The sequence below is a fragment of the Gymnogyps californianus genome, chromosome Z, assembly GCF_018139145.2.
Source record: "Gymnogyps californianus isolate 813 chromosome Z, ASM1813914v2, whole genome shotgun sequence".
Taxonomy (NCBI): domain Eukaryota; kingdom Metazoa; phylum Chordata; class Aves; order Accipitriformes; family Cathartidae; genus Gymnogyps; species Gymnogyps californianus.
This window is the reverse complement of record NC_059500.1, coordinates 72,797,253-72,816,643: the sequence shown is the minus strand read 5'-3', so window position 1 is coordinate 72,816,643 and position 19,391 is coordinate 72,797,253. Positions and strand designations below refer to the sequence as shown.

The following is a 19,391-nucleotide window of genomic DNA, read 5'->3' as shown; positions in this document are numbered from 1 at the left end:
CAATGAACAGTACCTGCAAATAAGCATCTGAAAATATTCACCACGTATCATCTTAGGTCACCTCAAATTAAGTTTAATTTACAAAACGAAGACTTTACCTTTGAGCTCACACCAGTTCAGGAGTGAGGGAGACATATGCCTCCCTGTGTTGGAACCTCCAAAATTTTAAACTGTGGACTGAAAAAAAATGCCATTTCCTAAAACACAATGGTGATTTACCACATTAAAGTAGCAAAAAGTCAGTACTGCACTTGTACGTATTATACGTATACAGGTATGTATTCACTACGCTGCATTAAATTCCACATGCATTTTATGTATCTATTATACACGCTATTACAGTCACATTTTGGTCATTCCTGAACAAGGCCTCACCATTTAATTGTCACTGCCAAACGTCTTCTCCCTGTTTTTCAGCAAATATGCAGGGGTAACCTCTTTTATCCCAGCACAGGCCTGCAACCTCAGTGTGGTCCTCTGCCCCAAGTGCTGCATCCTCCTGAAGCCTCTCCCACCACAGAGGTGACTGGAGGCAAGGACCGGTCCTGACAGAGTAGCTGAGCTTCAGGGTCACAGGGGACCCAATTCCACAGTTATTTCACAGCACTGAACTTGAATTAGTTTAAACAGAAATCCTACAGGCAAAGCAGCTGTAAGACTACGTGAAGTATTGCCTTTCCTGTAACCAAAAGCTGCATCTCTCCCTGGATTCACATGCTAATACATCACTGAAAAAGAATTAAATCTTCATTTTTAGGCAAACATTGCACAGCTTTTCTGCTCAGCTGGTCTCAGGTTGCCTCGCAGAACTGAATTTTCCTCTGCACGTCACAAGTTGCAGTCTAATGAAGCTGCCACACAAATGAACCAGAGTGAGTGCTCTACTAACCTGGAAGCAATTGCGCCAAGCACTGGTTAATAAATGTAAATAAAATGAACTATAGTATGATCTTGGGGTAGGGCCAAGGGACAAGCCCATACCTTTTTGTAACAGCTACGCAGTGTCTTGGCTCACTATAAACGCAGGCAGCACTTCAGATTTGGACCAGTTCCAGGCTGAGAGCTCTTCACCCTGGGCATGTTGGCTGCAAGCAGTCTCCAGCCTAACGTGACGAACAACCTGAGCAGTCTGGAACAAACAACTTGTTCTCAGCTGATAAGGACGCTGGCCCATTTCCTCCTGTATCTCTTTTATGTTGTTTAGCTATCCCAGATGTAGTAAGAGAAATAACAGAGTCTAATCTCTTGCACCCATACACTGTTCTCCCAACACAGCAGACTATAAATAACACTCAGCAGCGTGGCCCGCTACTGATACCTCTACCGTGAGTAGAGGTGAGAAAATCCAAACTGAGTGCCTGCGGCATTGCAACCCTTTCAGTTTTGCTGTATCTAACACCATGGTTTCTCCCATCTACACAAACAGTTCTCAGTTTCACCATCCAGAACCCTCAGCATCAGCCTGTTCCTGACACAGCTGGGCGCACTCCTGTCTTCCACACACATCCTCACCCACTCTCACACAAGCAAAAATAAATACTGGACAGGAGAAAACAAAAAAGAATGATTAAAAGCTACCACAAATATGGCCAGTTCAGATTTAATCTGTTATAATCCCCATCCTTAGACTGCCATTTTCCAGCTTGAGTGTTTCAAGTCAGGCAGCCTTAAACGTCTTGCAGCCAAATAAAAGCAGCCTGGCTTTCAGACGTACTTTGTGATTGCTGAAGTCTGAGGGATCTGCAAGTGCTCAGCACTTGAAATTATCCCTCTTTTAAAAATATATATATTTTAAAGGTGCCTAACATTAGAAGCCTAAATTTGAAAATTCAGACCCCAATTTTTATCGCTTCCATTTTAATCACAACTAACAACTCAGTCTGCACCTTGGTGGACAATCACCTATTATTTGGACATGATTTTCTTGCTCACAGATTTCTACTGCATTAATGCCAAGTGCTTTCAGACACAAGTTGCATCTAAGAGCAGATTCAGTTGTGGTGGATGCCGAGTTAGTTCATCAGTTTTAAGACGATTTTTCAGCTTTGCAATAAAATGCTCATATTTTAGGCATAAAAGTTGTGCAAAATTATACTCTTTTGTCATGCATTTTTAGCAAAACTGCACTTAGAAGAATAAAGTGAGATTGTTCCAGACATTCTCTTATTACAACAAAAAAAGGACCAGACCCTAAGTAAGTGTCCTGAAGTCTTATTACAGTTAAGTGATACAGTACAGCCTAAATACCCATCCTTGTCAACAGGATGGCAACCAACAAGTTATACTCCCAATGCTCTGCAGATACTAAAAATATCAGGGACAGGCACAGTGTTTTTTATCTCAGTCAAAATACTTTAAATCAAACCCAGGAGAGGTCTTGAAGTTCCATTAAAACTGCCACATAATACCAAAGTGTCTCTAACATTTGGCTTCCTTCATCCTCGATAATTAGGTGAGATTTTATGATGCTAATCACATGCTTGCTCAGTGGTTCTTCAAGGCTCTTAGCACCTCTCTGTAGCGCATTAAGACACTTCTGTGTGGCTTTAGAAACAAAGACAGCTTGTAGCCAGTTTTAAATGTTTTGTCTTAGCAAGTGTGATTAGATGTAGTGCTTCCATCATACTGAAGTTCTGTGTTTTCTGATTAGTAACTGAACAGGGCCCTCTGGCACAGATTTAATAATGTTCCAGGCATCGTAATGCATGAGGCCAAGTAATGATTTTCCACTAACAGCAAGAATTTCATCTCCAGTTTCTATGTTTCCAGATTGCTCCGCAGCACCACCTAGGAGCAAAAGGGGAAAAAAGTCAGTGTAGGGAAAAAAAAAGTAAACCCACAAGAATTTGCTTTCCACTGTGATGAACAGCAAATAAACCATTTTTCCAACAGTGGCAATTTCAGTGCAAGTCACTTAAGTTCAGCTCAGCTTTAGCAATCTACCCCATGCTGCATCTCACAGTAAATGTTATTTTAACCAAGATAAATCCTTGTTCTCAGAAAAAATGTCTGTTTTTGAAGGAAGCAGCATGAGTGCGTGAAATATGCTGTATGCTACCTCTGTAGCTCTAAGAAAATCTGGGTGATAAAATAAACATACAGGTTGTACGTGGCATGGATCTATTTTCTCAAATGGAATTTTAACATGGTAATAAGCAGATAATGCAGTAGAATGTAAAACCCAGATAACAGGGATGAACAAACCAAACACGGGTAGCAAACTTAGGACAAACACACCAGACACAGAAACAGCTCCTAGAGAGGGGCACACCCTTCACTGCTGATGAAAGTATGTTTTCTGTAATGATAATTTAACTAACATCAGCCATCATGGGGAGGGGAGGCGAAAAGGACTGTACCTAAGGATACAAATTAATAAGCTCAAAATTAAACATGCTCTTTACCCTCAGAATCAATTTCTAAAAAGGGGAAAACAAATGCACACACAGAAATTGATAAGCAATTCAGGAAATAGCAGTTTGATTTTCTTCCTTGATGAGAGAATAAACCACTGAAAAGTAATCCTGTAAAAATGCTGCACACTCACAGCTTCATTGAGAGTTTCAGCTTCCTTTAGAAAGTGCTATATTTTTCACTAAACTGAATTCTAGACTAAGACATATTAAAATCACAGCATAGTTCTGGGATTGGTTTCCTTTCTATACACAGTTCTATACACAGTTAACTACCTGTTGACAACCAAAGCATCCAAGAGTGGCGGTTTTTTAATACAAACATCACATATTCTTAGCGAAAGCTAATACTGATATCTAAGAAAAAAATAACAAAAACACAAAAAAAGGTAAAATTAATAATTGGGTATAATGCAGGATGGTGCTTCGGAACCACACTGATTATCTGCACTGTGCTTTTCTTAGAAAAGAGAACTGGCTAAGGCGTGAACTTCTCAAACCGTTACATACGATACTGCTGCTGTAATTTAACGTCTAGAATAGTGGACAAGCCCAGGAAGGAACTGCATCATATTTAGTAAATTAGATTGCTCCAAAAACATTTACTAGCAGATGCAATCCCTAGCCATTCCCAGGAGTGGTTTTTTTAATGACCACTTTGGCTAGTAAGTGGTAATAAATGAGGGCCACAAAAAACACCCTTACTTAAAAAAAAAAAAACTGAGTCCAAGAATTAAAATGTGTGTACAATGCACAAAAGGAAAACTGGGATAATATCCACTGCATGCTTGTAGTACCTTTAAATATTCTTTTTACAAGCAAGGGCCTGTCTCCAGCAATGGAAGCTTTTCCACCATCAAGACTGAATCCCAAGCCAGCAGAGGTTTTCAATAATTCAATGCAGATGACATCATTCATATCCAGGTTTGGATCTGTGACAGAATATACACAGCATCTTGTTATGCAGTTAACAGTAAATTGCAAATCGTGTTTGGTTGGTTTTATTTTTGCTGCAGTGACAAAGCAACTCAGAGTTCAGTTCATATTCAGACTAGAACATGTTGTCACCCAGCTTCTCACAAGTGAATGTAGATTATTGCAGCTGTGAAGCGGAGACAGTACAAAATGCATTTACACACAGAGACATTTTCATTTTGCATGTTCAACAAAAATCTGCCAATGCTTTTTCTTTTTTTTTTTCCAAAATTAAAGCTGAGGAAATTTAGCAAAGACTCTAAACATCAAAAAAATAACTGAAAAATTACAAAAATAGTGAGTGGAGAGTATTTCTTTTTCTTTCATTTGTTCCCACTTGCTTATTCAATGAGACACATCTTTTTAAATAACAGTAATGAATGAAACGTTACATTAAACAAACATGTTCCATCCTCTTAAGGAAAAATCTGTAATCACTCACTAGTGTGAATAATTGTTTCTGGTCTCATATCTACAGAAATAACCATAATTACCTGTAGGTGCATCCTGCCTCCTACATAGCAGATACTTTTAGAATGCAATATTGCTGTAGGTGACATAAAACAGGATTTTGCTTAGGAGGAAATAAATTTACAGTTTTGGAAAACAAGACCCTCTTTGCCCTGTGTGAATGTAAAAATTATGCAGTCCACATTATCACAAATTACTGCTACCGTTCTCTCAAACAACTTTAAATGTTATCTAAAACATTTGAAGATGTGCTTTGCCTCGCAGGATGGAAATATGTTCTTAATAACCCAATACTATGTTGTTTATGAGATAATGTTGCCCCCTAGTGCCTGCACCCAGCAGATATTCTGCATTTGTCAACGTGCAGGATGCAGGGAGTTTAGGGTAGAAAGGGATTCTGACGTACATACATACATTATATCCAGGGGAACAATTCCAGAAAGGCCGATCCATTCATTTAGAGAGTGCTTCCTATTTCTTTTAAGCTGTATTACAAAGCTGTACTGTAAAACCCAGTGAAAGGATAAAACAATAAAAACTGCTACAGAAAAATACCCAGTAATGATTATGGCCATCAGGTCAAAAATGGGTGAGTGGCAGCTCCATGTCCTGGTTTTGGGGTGGTCTGAGCTGAGTGCCTGGTGTTGCCCTGGAAGGCAGGGGAAGCCACATCACCAAACCTCTCAGCAATAAGCTGTAACCACTGCCCACTCCCTCCCAGGGACACTGCAGCAGTGGAGGACTGAAGCAGGTCATCCCCTGCTCCCAAAGCAGCGGCGTACAGACAGGTACTAAAGGGTTTTGTGTCTTAATTCTACAAAAAATTTGAGAGATCTGTTTGTAACACCCCAAGTGCAGCCTTCACACTGAAATGCTGTCTTGTTCCCAAACAGGAACTTACCATTCCACTGATACATTTCCACTTAAACCATTTATCCCTAGTTTCCTATGGGATGGCTGACTTGGATTTGGCTTAGCTCCATTTACTGTAGTATCAAAATCATTTTTTTCTAGGTTTTTAGTAGAAACAGTATGAAATCTGCTAGTACAAAGAGCAAGTTCAGTCCCCATGCATAACAAACTTCAGGGCTTGGGGTTTTCTTTGAGGTTGGGGTTTTTTTTTCTTTTTTGGTTGTTTGCTTTCTTGCACTGACTACTGTTATTACTTAAAAGGAGTTTATCCTGGATTGGAAGAATATGTGGAATCACTAACTTTAGTAGAAATTGGATTACGTCCTAAATGTCCCTCCAAGTTTCTGCCTAGTTATGATATTTGGGGGGAAAAAAAAAAAAACCAACCCAAACTGTATTTAGGCTCCAAAGAGAACAAATAAAATTTAAAGGTAATTTCATTTGCTCTCTTCAATCATATAAGGCACAGATGCTTTTAATCTAAAACACATGGACATTTTTCCCTTCAGTCTGCTCTGCAAGGGAATCCTTCCAACTGTTCTTGGACAAAGATCATACCTGTTCCTATTTCCATGGAAATATCCTTTCCAGACCCCACACATTTTCTGCCAGTAGCTGATATCTCAAGTCTGGAGGAACTGTTTGCTTTGTCTTTTTCCTTCTGGATGACAATGACTGCGTATTTGTGTAGTCTTGCCTGATGAAGAGTATTCAGGACATCCCCATGGACTGAACTTGCAACAGACTTGCCATTGATTGACAGAACAAGATCTCCTCGATGAATAGTTCCTTCTTGAGATGCCACTCCCTTAGAAAACACTCTGTGGACCTAGAAGAAAGATTTTAACTTAAGGACGCTTTAACCTCATGATCACACACAGTGTTCGACAGGCCAAAGTGAACATGGAGACCCTACCAAAATTTGCAGTCAGTGCCCACTGCCTAGATATCAAGCACACAACATTTGCTCCAATGGACACCCTCAAATACTAAGGCCTACGTGACTGGACAAGAACTGCAGTTAGGGATGGGGAGGAAAGCAGAGGAAAAGATGCTATTATTGTATGGTCATTTCTAAGCCAAAGACAACCAAAACCAGCTAGAGAATGTAACATCACAGATCACTTACACCTTCACTGAACTCCTCAAAGGTCTTCGATCAACATATTTCAAGTGACACACAGGTTAAATCCACACCCGTGCTACAGCAAACACCAAGAACAACTTTGCGGTGCGCAACACCCACTCCCCAAATTCCCACTGACATGCATCCTGTGCTGTTTTCAAATGCACACTTCTAAGCGGTGCACAGCATCTGTGCACAGAAAGGCTCTGACTTACTGCAGCTGTACAAGTATTTAATTGTCCATCTCAATTTGGCTGATCAAATATCATGCAAATAGATGCAAAGGGATGATTTAGTGGCTTGAAATGAACTTCTTCTAGAGAAAAAAAATACTCTATTCAGAGTGGATTACATTTTCAGTAAAATCCAGCACGTGCAGCTGAGACTTAGATGTGTGCCATTTACAGAAAGGAACTGACTAAAAGACTCAAGACCTGGTATTTAAAGACTCGCCTATGAGGCACTATAATTTTAGCAGCCAGAATATGGTTTCCCATGCACACAGTTCTAGGTTTGCTGGGCAAAGGTTCAAGGCAGCAAATCTGTGGACGCAATTCTGCATGGCATTTTCTCTAGGAATTTCTCCTAATACACAGACCAACAGCAAGGAATCAGAAGCCTTTTGGCTCCTGTTCCCTCTCACTGCAGGGCCATGCTGAGATGGGTACCTGCCACAACGCTACAGATCCAAGGAGATACATTTCCAGCCAGTCTAAGCAGGCATTCAAAGCTGGAATAACAGCCTCAATGACAGATGTAGACACCCAAATGCAAGAGGTTAAGTGGAATACAGGGGCCATGTCCAAAATATCTGCTGCCTTCCCTCACATGCTCAACTCCTCAGTATCCTGAAGCTCACTAGGCATTTCTATTTCTGCACCCAAGTGTGGGCAGAACAGCCCATCTAAGCAGCTCAGCACCCAGTGGGAACCCTAAATCCAGCTGGGACCCAGAATCCCAGTAGGTCAGGGACATTAAAATGTTCCCCACCTGAGAAGCATGCTTTACACACACTGAACAAAGAGGATCTGGAAAGAGCAGGAGCTGACGCTCTTTTGGTCTCATGGCTAATGGCATTCAGGAGAAAGACTGCATCAGCTACTCAGCCTGAGAGCGCTCAAGATTCTATTTTTCGGTACTGTCCCAGTCTCTAGGTGAGGAGCTCTCTGGGGTAGGACACTGTTGAGCCTTCCTCTTGCTCACAGCTGCCACTGCAAGTGTTTGGGCCAGAGACAGGGAACACAACTTTTGTAGCGAGAGAAGTAGAGTCCGTTCCCTAGACTGTGACCATGTTCTAACTCAATGACTGCTTCATGTCAAATACATTTACTTATATCGGTCTTACCTAGGAGCAAAAACCAGAAGATTCCTGCAAGGGATGCTGCAGGCCCCAAAGACTGAGGACACACCCTTTTTCTACTCTCAGCACTTAATGGATCTCTCTCTTTCAGGGCAGAATTTAAATGCATATCTTCTGTAAAGAAATTGTCACACAGGACACTGGTTGTCTTGGATTTTTCTGTCTCACTGATCTGTTTTTGAACAGTATATAAGTTGCTTGGTATCACTTTTTACATACCAACATCACTTAATGGCACACAATATCTTTGGTTCAGAATGCTGTATAAGACTTTTAAAAAAAAAAAAAACAACACAACAACCAAAACAACAATTCTCATTTACTGACCACCTACAGCTCTTAATAACACCAAAACAAATTTGTGATATGAAATCCAGAATGTTTGCTGAGGTCTGAAACAGTCATTCTCAGGATTTCCAAAATCCTTCACAAATTTTGCTGCACAGAGTTTACTTTCAAGGGCTGGGAATGAAAATCTCCCCTAAAAGGTTGCATGCACCACAACGGCATGCAGAATTTTATTCACATGAATAGGATTTAGATCTAGCCGATCCCATCCAGTAACAGACTTTTAAAGACTGAAAACATATCCATCTCCGATAATAAAAATTACGCTTCCCAGACACTGTGATTTCAGTAGCAGATGGTATGCAGCTGCCTCTGAGAGACACTGTTTTATGACTGTGAATGACTTGCAGTGAGTCTTGATAAACGAGCACTTGATCTAATCACCAGCCTCCTTTAAAGTGAGCTTTGCAAAAAAATGACTTGCAGCCATCACTTACTGTGACTGATTTCTGTTCCAGATCTATTCCTCCAGCAACACTAAATCCCAGGCCAGCTCCTTCTTCTTTGTGCAAGACTACAAAGTATGTGTCTTCTTTGCTCTAGCAGAAAAATGGAGGTGGAAGGGAAGAGGAAGGAGAAGAAAAACAAAACCAAAGATCAAGACCAAGTTCCCGCACAAATGACAAATTCCCAGTACCCTCAGATTATGGCAGGTGAAAAAAGCAACTCAACAAATGAAAACTGAGACATTAAATGCATTTCTTTTCATGCTACAGATGAGTAGCAGCCAGATAACAGAACTCAGGTGACAGCAAAGATTTCTTCAGTCAGTCCAAGGCTAGAAAGCAAAGTCAAAATTAGGATAGTGGAAGGGTATTAAACCTTGGGCAGCCTAATTTTCACAGGCTGTAATCAACTTTGCATTGCTTGATGTTTTGCAGTCAAAACTCAATAGTTCCCATACACCTTTCTAGACCAAGCACTGTACTTTCCAGGGAATCACTAACACTTTTGTTATCCCATTTCTCCTTCCTCTTGAAAGGCAGTTACAAAGATGTAATGCAGGGCAGCTGCATCAACCTCTTCTCAGCAGTGCTGGACAATCTTGCAAGGGGCAGTGACTACAAACTGAAGCTTGGGAAGGTTAGGTGGGACAGCAGGAAAAACTGTTTCACTTGGGAGATGAAAGGAAGGAGCCTGTTAGTGATCCAAATGGGACTAAGCTGTGCTGTTGTGAAAATAGGAGCATCCAGCACAGGAAAGGGACTGGTGCAGGTCTGCACCAGGGCTGAACTTGGCTCCGGACCAGAACAAAGGTGTAAAGCCGATTTCTTCGAAGTGATGGCCTGCTGCCAAAATACAGAATTTGCCATGAGAGAGAAGCAGTCCCATTCAGCAAGTCTGGTGCTGTCTTCTGAACAGTTATTAGGACAAAACCAGATGCTGTTAGAGAGACCACATTTTGTGGTGTAAGGGGGGCTATAAGCAGGCATTTGGTGGAGAAAGGGGATAGTAACCGCCTGTGGGGCAGAGCATCAGAAGTGAGGAGTAGAAAGCAGGTCTCAGCTTTTCCCTGGGATCCCATCCAACAGCAGTCATTTCCAGAAACTGCCAACACTAAAATTAATGGCACATCATTAGAAACCAACCTCTTAATCTATTTAGCATTAAATGACATATTTAGTTCACTAAACTCAACATTTTAGCTCAGCATTTGCCTTTAATTTTGTTTCAAAAGGCACAGGGAACCACAGATGATTATTTTTTGGTGAAACAACAGTCAAATTCTTGGCCTCACTGTGTGCTTTTTTGCCAAATAGTGGCCCTGGAAGATTTTCTGCATTAGAGGCATCCCTGCAATGCGCAGAGCCAATGTCAGAAACTGATGCCACCCGGCTCCACATCACTGATCCATCAGCGCTCGAGGAGAGAGAAGCAGTCAGGGCTGAACATCTTAGTCCACAGTCTTTTGTAGATGTTAAGATGCTTCTCACCTGCACTCAAGTGAGAACAGCTTTATGTTAGGCTAGAAATAATAAAATCAGTGAAGTATCTAGGCTAGCCTCTTTCAAAGTGCAGTGAGGGTAATGGAAACATACACAGATCTTTGACCATTAAGTACTATAGCAACCCTTTTTGTTTAGGAGGTCAGGTTCTTTCCAACCCTTGCTACCACAACTTAATTTGCTTACACTGGGGAAGAAAAAAAATAAAAATATCAGATGCTCACATGTTAGAGGGCTGTGCGAGGACCACACGTCCTGGGCCAGTCAGCAACACAGTCTGAACCCTGACTTCCCATTGCCGAGGTCATGCATTTCCTCCCTCCCCAGCTCTCAATGCTGTCCTCAGCCAGCACGTGTACTATGGGGCACAGAGACCTGGCTATGGATGCTTATTGCTTTACTTGAGCACACAGTGGACACACAAGGCCTCCAGTGATCACCTCTGTTTAGCCTGTTAGTCAAAGATCATCGGTCATAGAGATTTAAACAATAAAATGCTCGTTGGTTGGTTTTTTTTTTAATATTAGTAGCACTTATTAAATGCTAGCAGTAAATTCAGCGCTGTTCAGAGCAAATGATGATGACAAACTCTTCCCGGGGAAGCTCTCAGTCCGAATCAGGCAGTCCATCTAATTTTTCTGCAATTGCATAACAATGAAGAACTGTCCTACTGTACACTTAAATCCAGCATTTGACTAGCATAACATTTTCCAGAGTATGTGCCACACTGGGCTTAAATATGGATAAGAAACTATGCAGACAATGAATGCATTCCAAAAAGCATTCAGCTTTATAAATATTTGAGTTCTCAGACTTTGAAAGTGGCATAAATAAATAATCTCTCCAAGACCCCATGCAAAATACTTTAAAGAACACTTAATTACCTTTGGCCAGAAGTACAATCCAATCCTAATTTTATCAGTAAACCTACTAAACCCTCTTGGCTCACCAAGCTCTTGGGACTTGCAAGCTTTAGCTACGCTGTCCCTGGAAGGAGGTAAAGCTGGGTATTTTGGGGAGGTCCAGTTCCCCCCAGCCTGTTCTGTGTCTGAAATAGCAACCTTTGTGAATAAGACTCAGGAACGCTCTAAATGCAGCTCAGCCAGCAGTTATGCAGACCAGATGGCAGTTTCCCCTCCAGTGCTGTCATTATTTTATCAACTTCTGTTCTGATTTAAGAAGGATGTGGAAGTATCCCAAAAACACAAACACTGCAATCAGGGAAGTAATGTTCTGGCAATCATTTCACTTTGGAGGCCTTCTTTAAACACCTAGATAATGAAGCAGGTTATCTTAATGCAATAACCAGTTTCCACAGAAGAGAGCAAAAAGGTCACAGGAGTCTCTTACAAATCCTCCGGCAGCCGCTTTCTGGTGTTGCACGCCACCAGTTCAGCATTAAACAAAATAAATTCAATTTCCATGATCACAGCTTCTAGCAAAAGGTGGGTGCTTCCAGGCAGAGAGAAGAGCAGAGCTCCCTTGTGCGGTGGGGGAAGTGAGTCTGACCCAGATGGCTGGTGGAAAGTTAAATTCTGATGTGCAATTATTGGCAAACCCCGGAGTTTCTCAGCTGTAATAATGACTCAAATGGAGGCATACTTTTCCACTTAAAATAGGTCTATTTACTGTGGCTCAAAACTGCTTTTGCACTGGACAAACAATATCCTTTCTTATACAAAAGCTATTCAAATTTATTATGGGTTTATAGCAGGCATTCAAAAACCAGCATTAGTAAAATTGCCATCAACTGTAACCTACCACAGGACTACTGGAGGAGCTCTGAAACTGTTTGGAAGAGATTTTATCTGCCATTAAGAAAACCCTTAAAAATACCACCAATAATCTAGTTTTATCTTCTGGTCATTACCTTTACTTGTGCTTTGACTTCTTGGAGCACAGCAGCAACATCACATTTTGGTACTACTGCTGACAAAACAGATTGCAGTTTTTGCTGGTCCAGGCTTGAGACGAGCAGCTGATCCAAGCTAAAATGAACAGAAAAATATAAAAGAGACCTTTATATTTCTAGATGGTGTAGAGATACTTTCAGATATACCATGTAGATTGCACTAGGGTAAACAATGAAGGGCCAGCTCATTAATAAGCAGAAATCTTGAAAACAGGTAAGAAATGGTGTATGCTGGGAGAGTGGGAAGGGGCAGAGAAGACAATTTAAGAATAACTCTGAAAATCAGTCCCCGTTCTGTTCCCCTCCTTCTTCTCCAATGGTTTTAGCAACAGACATTAGCAAAAACAAGGAGACAGCTACATCTGAAGACTGCTTCTGGCAGGACAACAAGCTCGTTTGTCACCGCAGGCTGTGCTGGCAGCCAGCGCTGCGCAGCCTCCCCTCCGCAGCGGTTGCTGTGCCGTAACATGGCCAAAACCTGACCAAAATCAGCTAGAGGGGACATAGAAAAGGAGCCTGGCCCTGCCAGGATGAAGTGTTTCACCCTGTACTGAAGCGCAGCCACCACCAGACAGCAGCATGGCAGCTCCAAGTGATCAAGAGCATGAAGAACGGCACCCCGAATCGTGAGGGGAATGGGGGCTGGTGCCAAAGCTGAAACGCGCTTTGGGGCAGACCGGGGGCAATGGGGAAGCTTCGCCTCAGGAGAGGCTTGGGGGGATGAAAACGAACCAGCGGTAGCAAAGCTGACACCAACCTGATGGACCAGCTGTTTTCTGAGCACTCCCCATCCAGAGAGCTGCCATGGGGCACGTCATCATCCGAAGCAGACCCCGGTGTCCCCGAGCCGCTGTCCCGAGGGCTGCTGGCACCCATTCCTATCCCACCTGCCTCAGCGGGGCCGCAGCGGGCTGGCAGGGCTGCGTCACTCCGGGCAGGCACGATGAGGGCTCTACGGGGTGTGATTTCCAGTTCCGTCTTGAAGCAGGCGGGCTGCGGTGGCCCTGAGAAGCCCTCTCCACAAAGCTTGTCCAGGTCAGGCATGCTGAGGGCCCTCAGCTCCCGCAGCCTGGAGCGGGACAGTGGCGGCCGCCCCAGGCCCCGGCTGCGGCGTGCCTGCGAGGCCGAGGGGGGAAAGGCGGCCGCGTCTGCCCCAGCGCCACCCTCCTCGCTCCTCTGAGGCTTTCCTTCCCCCTTGTCGCCCTCTGCCACATGCATGGGCTCTGCGCTGGCGGGAGACTTGGCCATGGCGTTGGCCGAGCTCGGGCTGCCACCGTAGGAGCTCAAGCTGCGCCGCAAGGCCCGCGGCGTCTCAGCGGGGCTGGCTGCAGCGGCCATGCCACCACACGACCTCCTGGCGAGGGGTGACCTCGCAGCCGAGTGTATATCGATGGCCTTCACGATGGGCCGGTCAAAATTTGCCAGGTTTTCAAAGGATTTGATCCTCTGTTTGACAGAGAAAGATGAGGTAGGTTCATGTGGCCAGTTCAGCTCATAGTAGTAGTAATTCCTCCTGAAGCTCCTCAGCTTATTGGTGGCATGGCAGCTAATGTCACTGGCTGAGGGGGACATGTCATGGACCCTCTGGGCACTTTTGGAGGTGTACACCTGCTCCTTCCCGCTCTGGCCATTCGGCAGATTCAGATGGACCATCTTTAACACACTCGTCGCTGCCTGGGGGTTTTTCTCCTCTGCAGCGTGGCCCTGGGGGCCTTGCACAGGATGAACCTCTGCAACATGGCAGTCCTCCCTGAAGTGACCTGACAACTGGGCCGGCATCGAGTAAGTCCTTGTCACAGGTTTCGACAAGCCATAGAGATTTCTGTCTCCAGCCGCATCCGCTTTCGAGAAATACTGCACGGTCCCCATCTGCTCAGTCAGCTGAGGCACTTCTGTGTTCGCCTCTTCTGTTTTCTCCAGCAATGGCAGCTGCAAAAAAGATGCTGGTGAGGAAGAGGCAGAGGAGGAGGAGGAAGAGGATGATGAGGAGGAAAGCTTCACCTCAATGAATGTACGCTGGATCTCCTGCCCTTCCAGCTGCTCCTGCTGAACCGAGGGGGACCTCAACGAAGAAGAGCCTCCAGCAGATGGTCCTACGTTTTGCAGGTCTAATTGCCTAAGGTCATCTGCACTATAGATGCTCTTGATTGCATTCAGGCCTGTTCCAGGGTTCTCAGTCCTCCCTCTCACATATTCAACTTTTGGTATCCCCTGAGGAGATGAAGTGACTTTGGACTGACTGTCTCTGGCTCTGAAATCATCCACCTTAGCACCCTTACCCTGACACACGGCAGGCTGCATGAAAACTTGCTTTTCTTTTGGCTTTCCCCATGCCTGCTGCAGGTCTGTTAGCTCCCCACAGCCACATTTCATTTCACCGCTCACTGTTGGGCTGCTGGTGCCATTCAGGAGAGGCAGAAGTGAATCTTCAGAAATGACCAGAGATGGTTTATTTTCTAGCTCTGACTTCAGAGTCCTTGAGGCTGCTGAAATGCTCTTGCCAGGATCTGGGTTTGTAGGCGAATTACGGGACAATGGTGTTTTCTTCCCCAGGAGTTTGGGGGACAGCTGTGGAGAAACAGAAGCCCTTTTCTGATCAGTCCCATTGACTTTGGTAGGATTAATGCCAGAAGAATCTGAATTTGCCTTTGCTTTGCTTTTGATGTTGAATCCTTTTAGCTTTGGTCCTGCTTTGGCCTTTTGGTTATTTAAAAGGGTGTCCATTATACTTTTTTGGGCCATTCCCTTAGACTCCTGACAGGACTTTTTCTGTGAGGATGGGCTGTGCGGTACTGCAGCTCCTTTGCAGTGATTTGTGCCTGAGCTTTGGACTTTTCCATTTGAAGTCCTTCCTGAAGTCACAGAGTTCATTTTCTCATTTTTCCCTGGCAAGTCATGAGTTGTATTAGCCTTTGGATCTTTAGATCTAGTGGGAAAGGGAGACCTGAGTGATACTGCTCTTGATGACGATGCATTCACATGACTGCTGTCTGTTTTGGACAAGTTGGACAAACTGTTGGTTTCTTTCTTCACTAAGCAATAACTAACAGCGTGATTACAGTCATCAACCACTGTTTTGCTTTCAGATTTGGGTCTCTGCTCATCATGATAGCCTTCTTTCTCAAGCAAGTTGTTCTCCAAGCCACTGACATTTCTAGCAGAGCAAAAGCTTGTCTTTTTGCAGTGCAGAGACCCTTCCTTTTCAATGGATTCACAGCATTTCATATGTCCGTCACTGTTCCCCAAACCCATCTGTTCTTCTGTACTTAAGGCACCATTGTTACAGAAAGAGTAAACTTCAGGGATACTAACTGAATTCTTTAGGATGTCTTTTTCTGGCAGAAAAAATGAGGAAGGAGAACACAAGGATGCAGTGGACACATTTGAACACTGTGAGGGACATGGAGTGGGACTACCGTGATCTTCCAAGCCTAGTTTGTTGATGCTTGTCTCCAGTGACACACACATTGCACAGCCCTCAGTTTGCAAAACTTTGCCGCCATAAGGGTGCAGCAGGGACAGAGAGGATGAGCTTGTTGCAGATGTGAGATGCTGCTCCTGTGCAGGCTTCAGTGGCTCATCGTTCATGCAACAAATCTCAATTTGCTCCTCATCCGACTCCATTACAGTACAGACTGCAGGGGTGTTAGCACCAGCGCACGGCTCAAGCAACACCTCATTAGCACTATCAAAGGTTTCCGTCACAGACTCTGTGTCCGAGTAAGAATCCTCTGCAGCCCCATACATAGACTTTGGAAATGGGTCGCTTCTCTTACCTTCCAGAGAGTTTGCTGCAGGCAACTCATCCTCATTTAAACTGCTAAAATTCCTAGAATAGTTATTCAAAGAGTTTTTATTCACAGTAAAAAGCTTGCCTGTGTTAATGGAGTCCAACACAGACAGCCCCAAAACCCCCTGTGCATTAGCTCCACAATTCACAGTTTTTTCCAGCAGCTCCTCCTTGGCTGACCGTGGCTCAGATCCGGGACAGCCTTCGTCAGTCCCACAGCAGCACATCGTGGTGTACTCATCTCGGAGGGGGCTTTCCGCTCGCGACGGGGTGCGCGAAGCCCTGCTCTCGGGAGCACCCATTTGGCTGAGCAAGTCGTCGATATCCGTGACGGGGATGGCAGCGCAGTCGTCGGCACGGCTGCCTTTCACCGTACCTCTTTGCACGTCTTTGCTCGTGGCATCAGGTGGCAGTGTTGTTCTCTCCACCGGACAGCCGCCACCAGCATTTTGCAAAACTGCTCCTTCTCGCTTCCCAGCACTCGGTTCTTCCTCAGTTGCGAGGATGCTGTTGACATCGGCCTGATTTTGGCTGTCTACCCCTGGAGACAGGATGAGGTTTGTAAATCTGCTGACAGCTGCATCATGATAAAAATAAATAAAAGAAAGAAGCAAAATCCTGTCAGATAGAGGAAGTGATACACAAAACACCAGGTTTTATTACAAAAATAGACACCCACGTAGTCAGACTACATGTTTTCCTTTTGCTCTGCACTCCTCCTCTTCTGTAATGATGTTTCCAACAACTCAAATTAATCATAACCCTGTGTATTTGAGTAGCACACAGGAGGGAGCAATCCACTTATCCAAGGTGAGTAGTCATGATCTGTTTAATTCTCATCTTTGAAATTTCAGCAGTCAAGCAGCCAACTACCAAAGTGTCAGTGTGCAGTAAGTCAGGCTGAGCAGTACTGCTTCTCATTACTTGTTTGATCGAAGATGTCTCCAAAAGATTGCAGAGAGTACACAAAGCCCTGGCATAGCAAACAAAGGTGAACAGATAACACAGTGACGAGCTGTGCATAAATAACTTGACTCTGATCCTCTTGGCACTTCTGCAGGTGTTTAATGTGACACGCATGGGTGATGTTATACACGCATTAAGCATATGGGCTTTACGGGACTTCTGGCACAGACCTTTCCTTGCTTCCAATACATGTTTAACCCACTCTTGGGCAACACACTGAGCTCCCTGTCACTGCTACAGTCCGACATGATTCCTGTTCACCCATTTCTCCAGCTCTTCCATTTTCGGCACTTCATCCTAAGCACCTGCTTGCACCTTTCTACACTGCTTCTGGGACACGCATCCCCATTCAAGCTGCCTTCCAGAGGCCAGTTACTAACAGGTGAGGCCCAGAAAGTGCATGGAGAAGGAGGGGTCAGAGTCACAGAGTCAGCATCCTGTCCTGCTCATTCAAACGTGCCAGCACATCTCTCTAATCCTTGCACAAACCTGAGGGATTATTCACCTAACTTAGGTACCCATGTTAAGAAGCGCAGATTCCTCCTGGAGTCAACAAAGGGGAAGACATCTCAGAAGAGCAATCTGAAGCAGCCAGGTTAGGATCTGAATTACTGCCCTGCTTCCGCATGCTGGATCACATGCTGAAGAGACCCTCTTCTCTGCCAGTGGGGCAGTGAGAGGGCAATGGTAAAGCAGAAGAGTTGCCTGATAAAGGAGTGCCAATGTGCCCCTACCCCAATGCTATTAGTTTGCAAAAGCCACAGCAATCTAAGGGAACAAGAACAGGACTCTGCCAAGCCAGGAATTCCTTAAAGAACAACTGGAACTGAAGCATCTGGAACCACTTTAGGCTCCCAGGTATTAATAGGTACATGAAGAAGATCATAAGCTAGAATGAAGCAAAACATTATGTTCTTCCTGAATTTGAAAAGTATGCTTTTCTTTTTCAAACACTCATTTCCACACCACGTAATTTGTACAGCCTGTGGGGATGTATATATTGCTGTAGCAGCATAAATCAGCCCTGAGCAGAAACTGAGGACGTATCAAATACTTCAACTAAAACTAGAAACTTTTTGTAAGAAACATGCAAATAAACATTTTTATAAGATTCTAGTTATCTTGGGTTTTCTCTTTCATCTTTCTGTACATTAGAGAATTCTGACACAAAAAAGGGAAAGAAAGAAAGAAAAGAGGCTTTTATTATCTTATTGTCCATTCATAAAAACATTACTTAAACTTCAGATTTAAGAGAGACAGATGTGATTATAAAGGGGTAATATGTTTACTGAACAGGCATAGCAGTAAAATGGGTTGTCAGGACAGGGTCGCTGCTGAGTTAGCTCCAGGTCTGCATGAAATGACTCAGACCTCTGCCAATGCTGGTAGGAGGGACATACTATAAGTGGGAGCTTTGAACGCTTCACACAGGAGTAGGTTTGCCCCCTCATCATGGTGCTAGGGAGGACGCTGAAGCCTGGTTTGGTGATGAAGTGCTTTGCCTGGCTCACCAACACAGACACAATGTACCCCCTGTTCTTTCTCGGAATCTATGTGGGAAGCTGGGGCAGCAGCAGATCAGACCCAGCTGATCCAAGGGAATTTTCTTCACTGGTACTTAGAATAGTGGTACGAAATCAAAACTACTGTCTCACCTGATGCTGCTTTCTGGATCTCCAGGGTTACGGATGTGGGAAGACACCGCATAAGCAAGCAGATTTCCTCATATGTCATCTTACTGACTGGAATACTGTTGATGGTGGTAATCTCATCTCCTACAGCCATCTTGCCCATTGATCCCTGATGCAATGACAGATTCAAGGAAATTACAAATACACATCAGAAGCCCTGCCACAGGGGCAAAGACTGCAGTGAAGCAATTAATGGCTTATGAGCAACATTCCCTATTTCACATCACTGCAGAGCTCAGGTACCACTGCTGTCAGTTTGCCAACACGTAAATAAAGAGCAGACTGTGCTTTTGCCGGGAGAGGAATTAATAATCAATCTCAAACAGGAAGGTCAAAAGAGCTGCTGGTTTCTCTGAGAGATCAGTACCAGGATGGAGGACATAGCCCTCTTCATTTAAATGAACTGAGATGAATCAGCCCCAGCTTCTTCAGGACTGGAACACTGTCTATCGTTTTTGCCTTTCACGTATGAATTATATTC

At 44.0% G+C, this 19,391-nt stretch overlaps 1 protein-coding gene across 1 annotated transcript in view; it reads right to left on the bottom strand.

Moving 5' to 3' along the window:
• Positions 1–2,332: 2,332 nt before the first annotated feature.
• Positions 2,333–19,391, bottom strand: part of PDZD2 (PDZ domain containing 2) — a 137,889-nt gene continuing 120,830 nt past the window's right edge. Inside the window, exons 18-24 of the mRNA XM_050913369.1 lie at positions 18,875–19,019; positions 13,221–16,830; positions 12,422–12,539; positions 9,043–9,144; positions 6,330–6,600; positions 4,211–4,345; positions 2,333–2,787 (exon numbers count right to left, since the gene is read on the bottom strand). Of these exons, the coding sequence (XP_050769326.1) occupies positions 2,621–2,787; positions 4,211–4,345; positions 6,330–6,600; positions 9,043–9,144; positions 12,422–12,539; positions 13,221–16,830; positions 18,875–19,019 (4,548 nt within the window). The 3' untranslated portion in view covers positions 2,333–2,620. The remainder of the gene's footprint in view (positions 2,788–4,210; positions 4,346–6,329; positions 6,601–9,042; positions 9,145–12,421; positions 12,540–13,220; positions 16,831–18,874; positions 19,020–19,391) is intronic.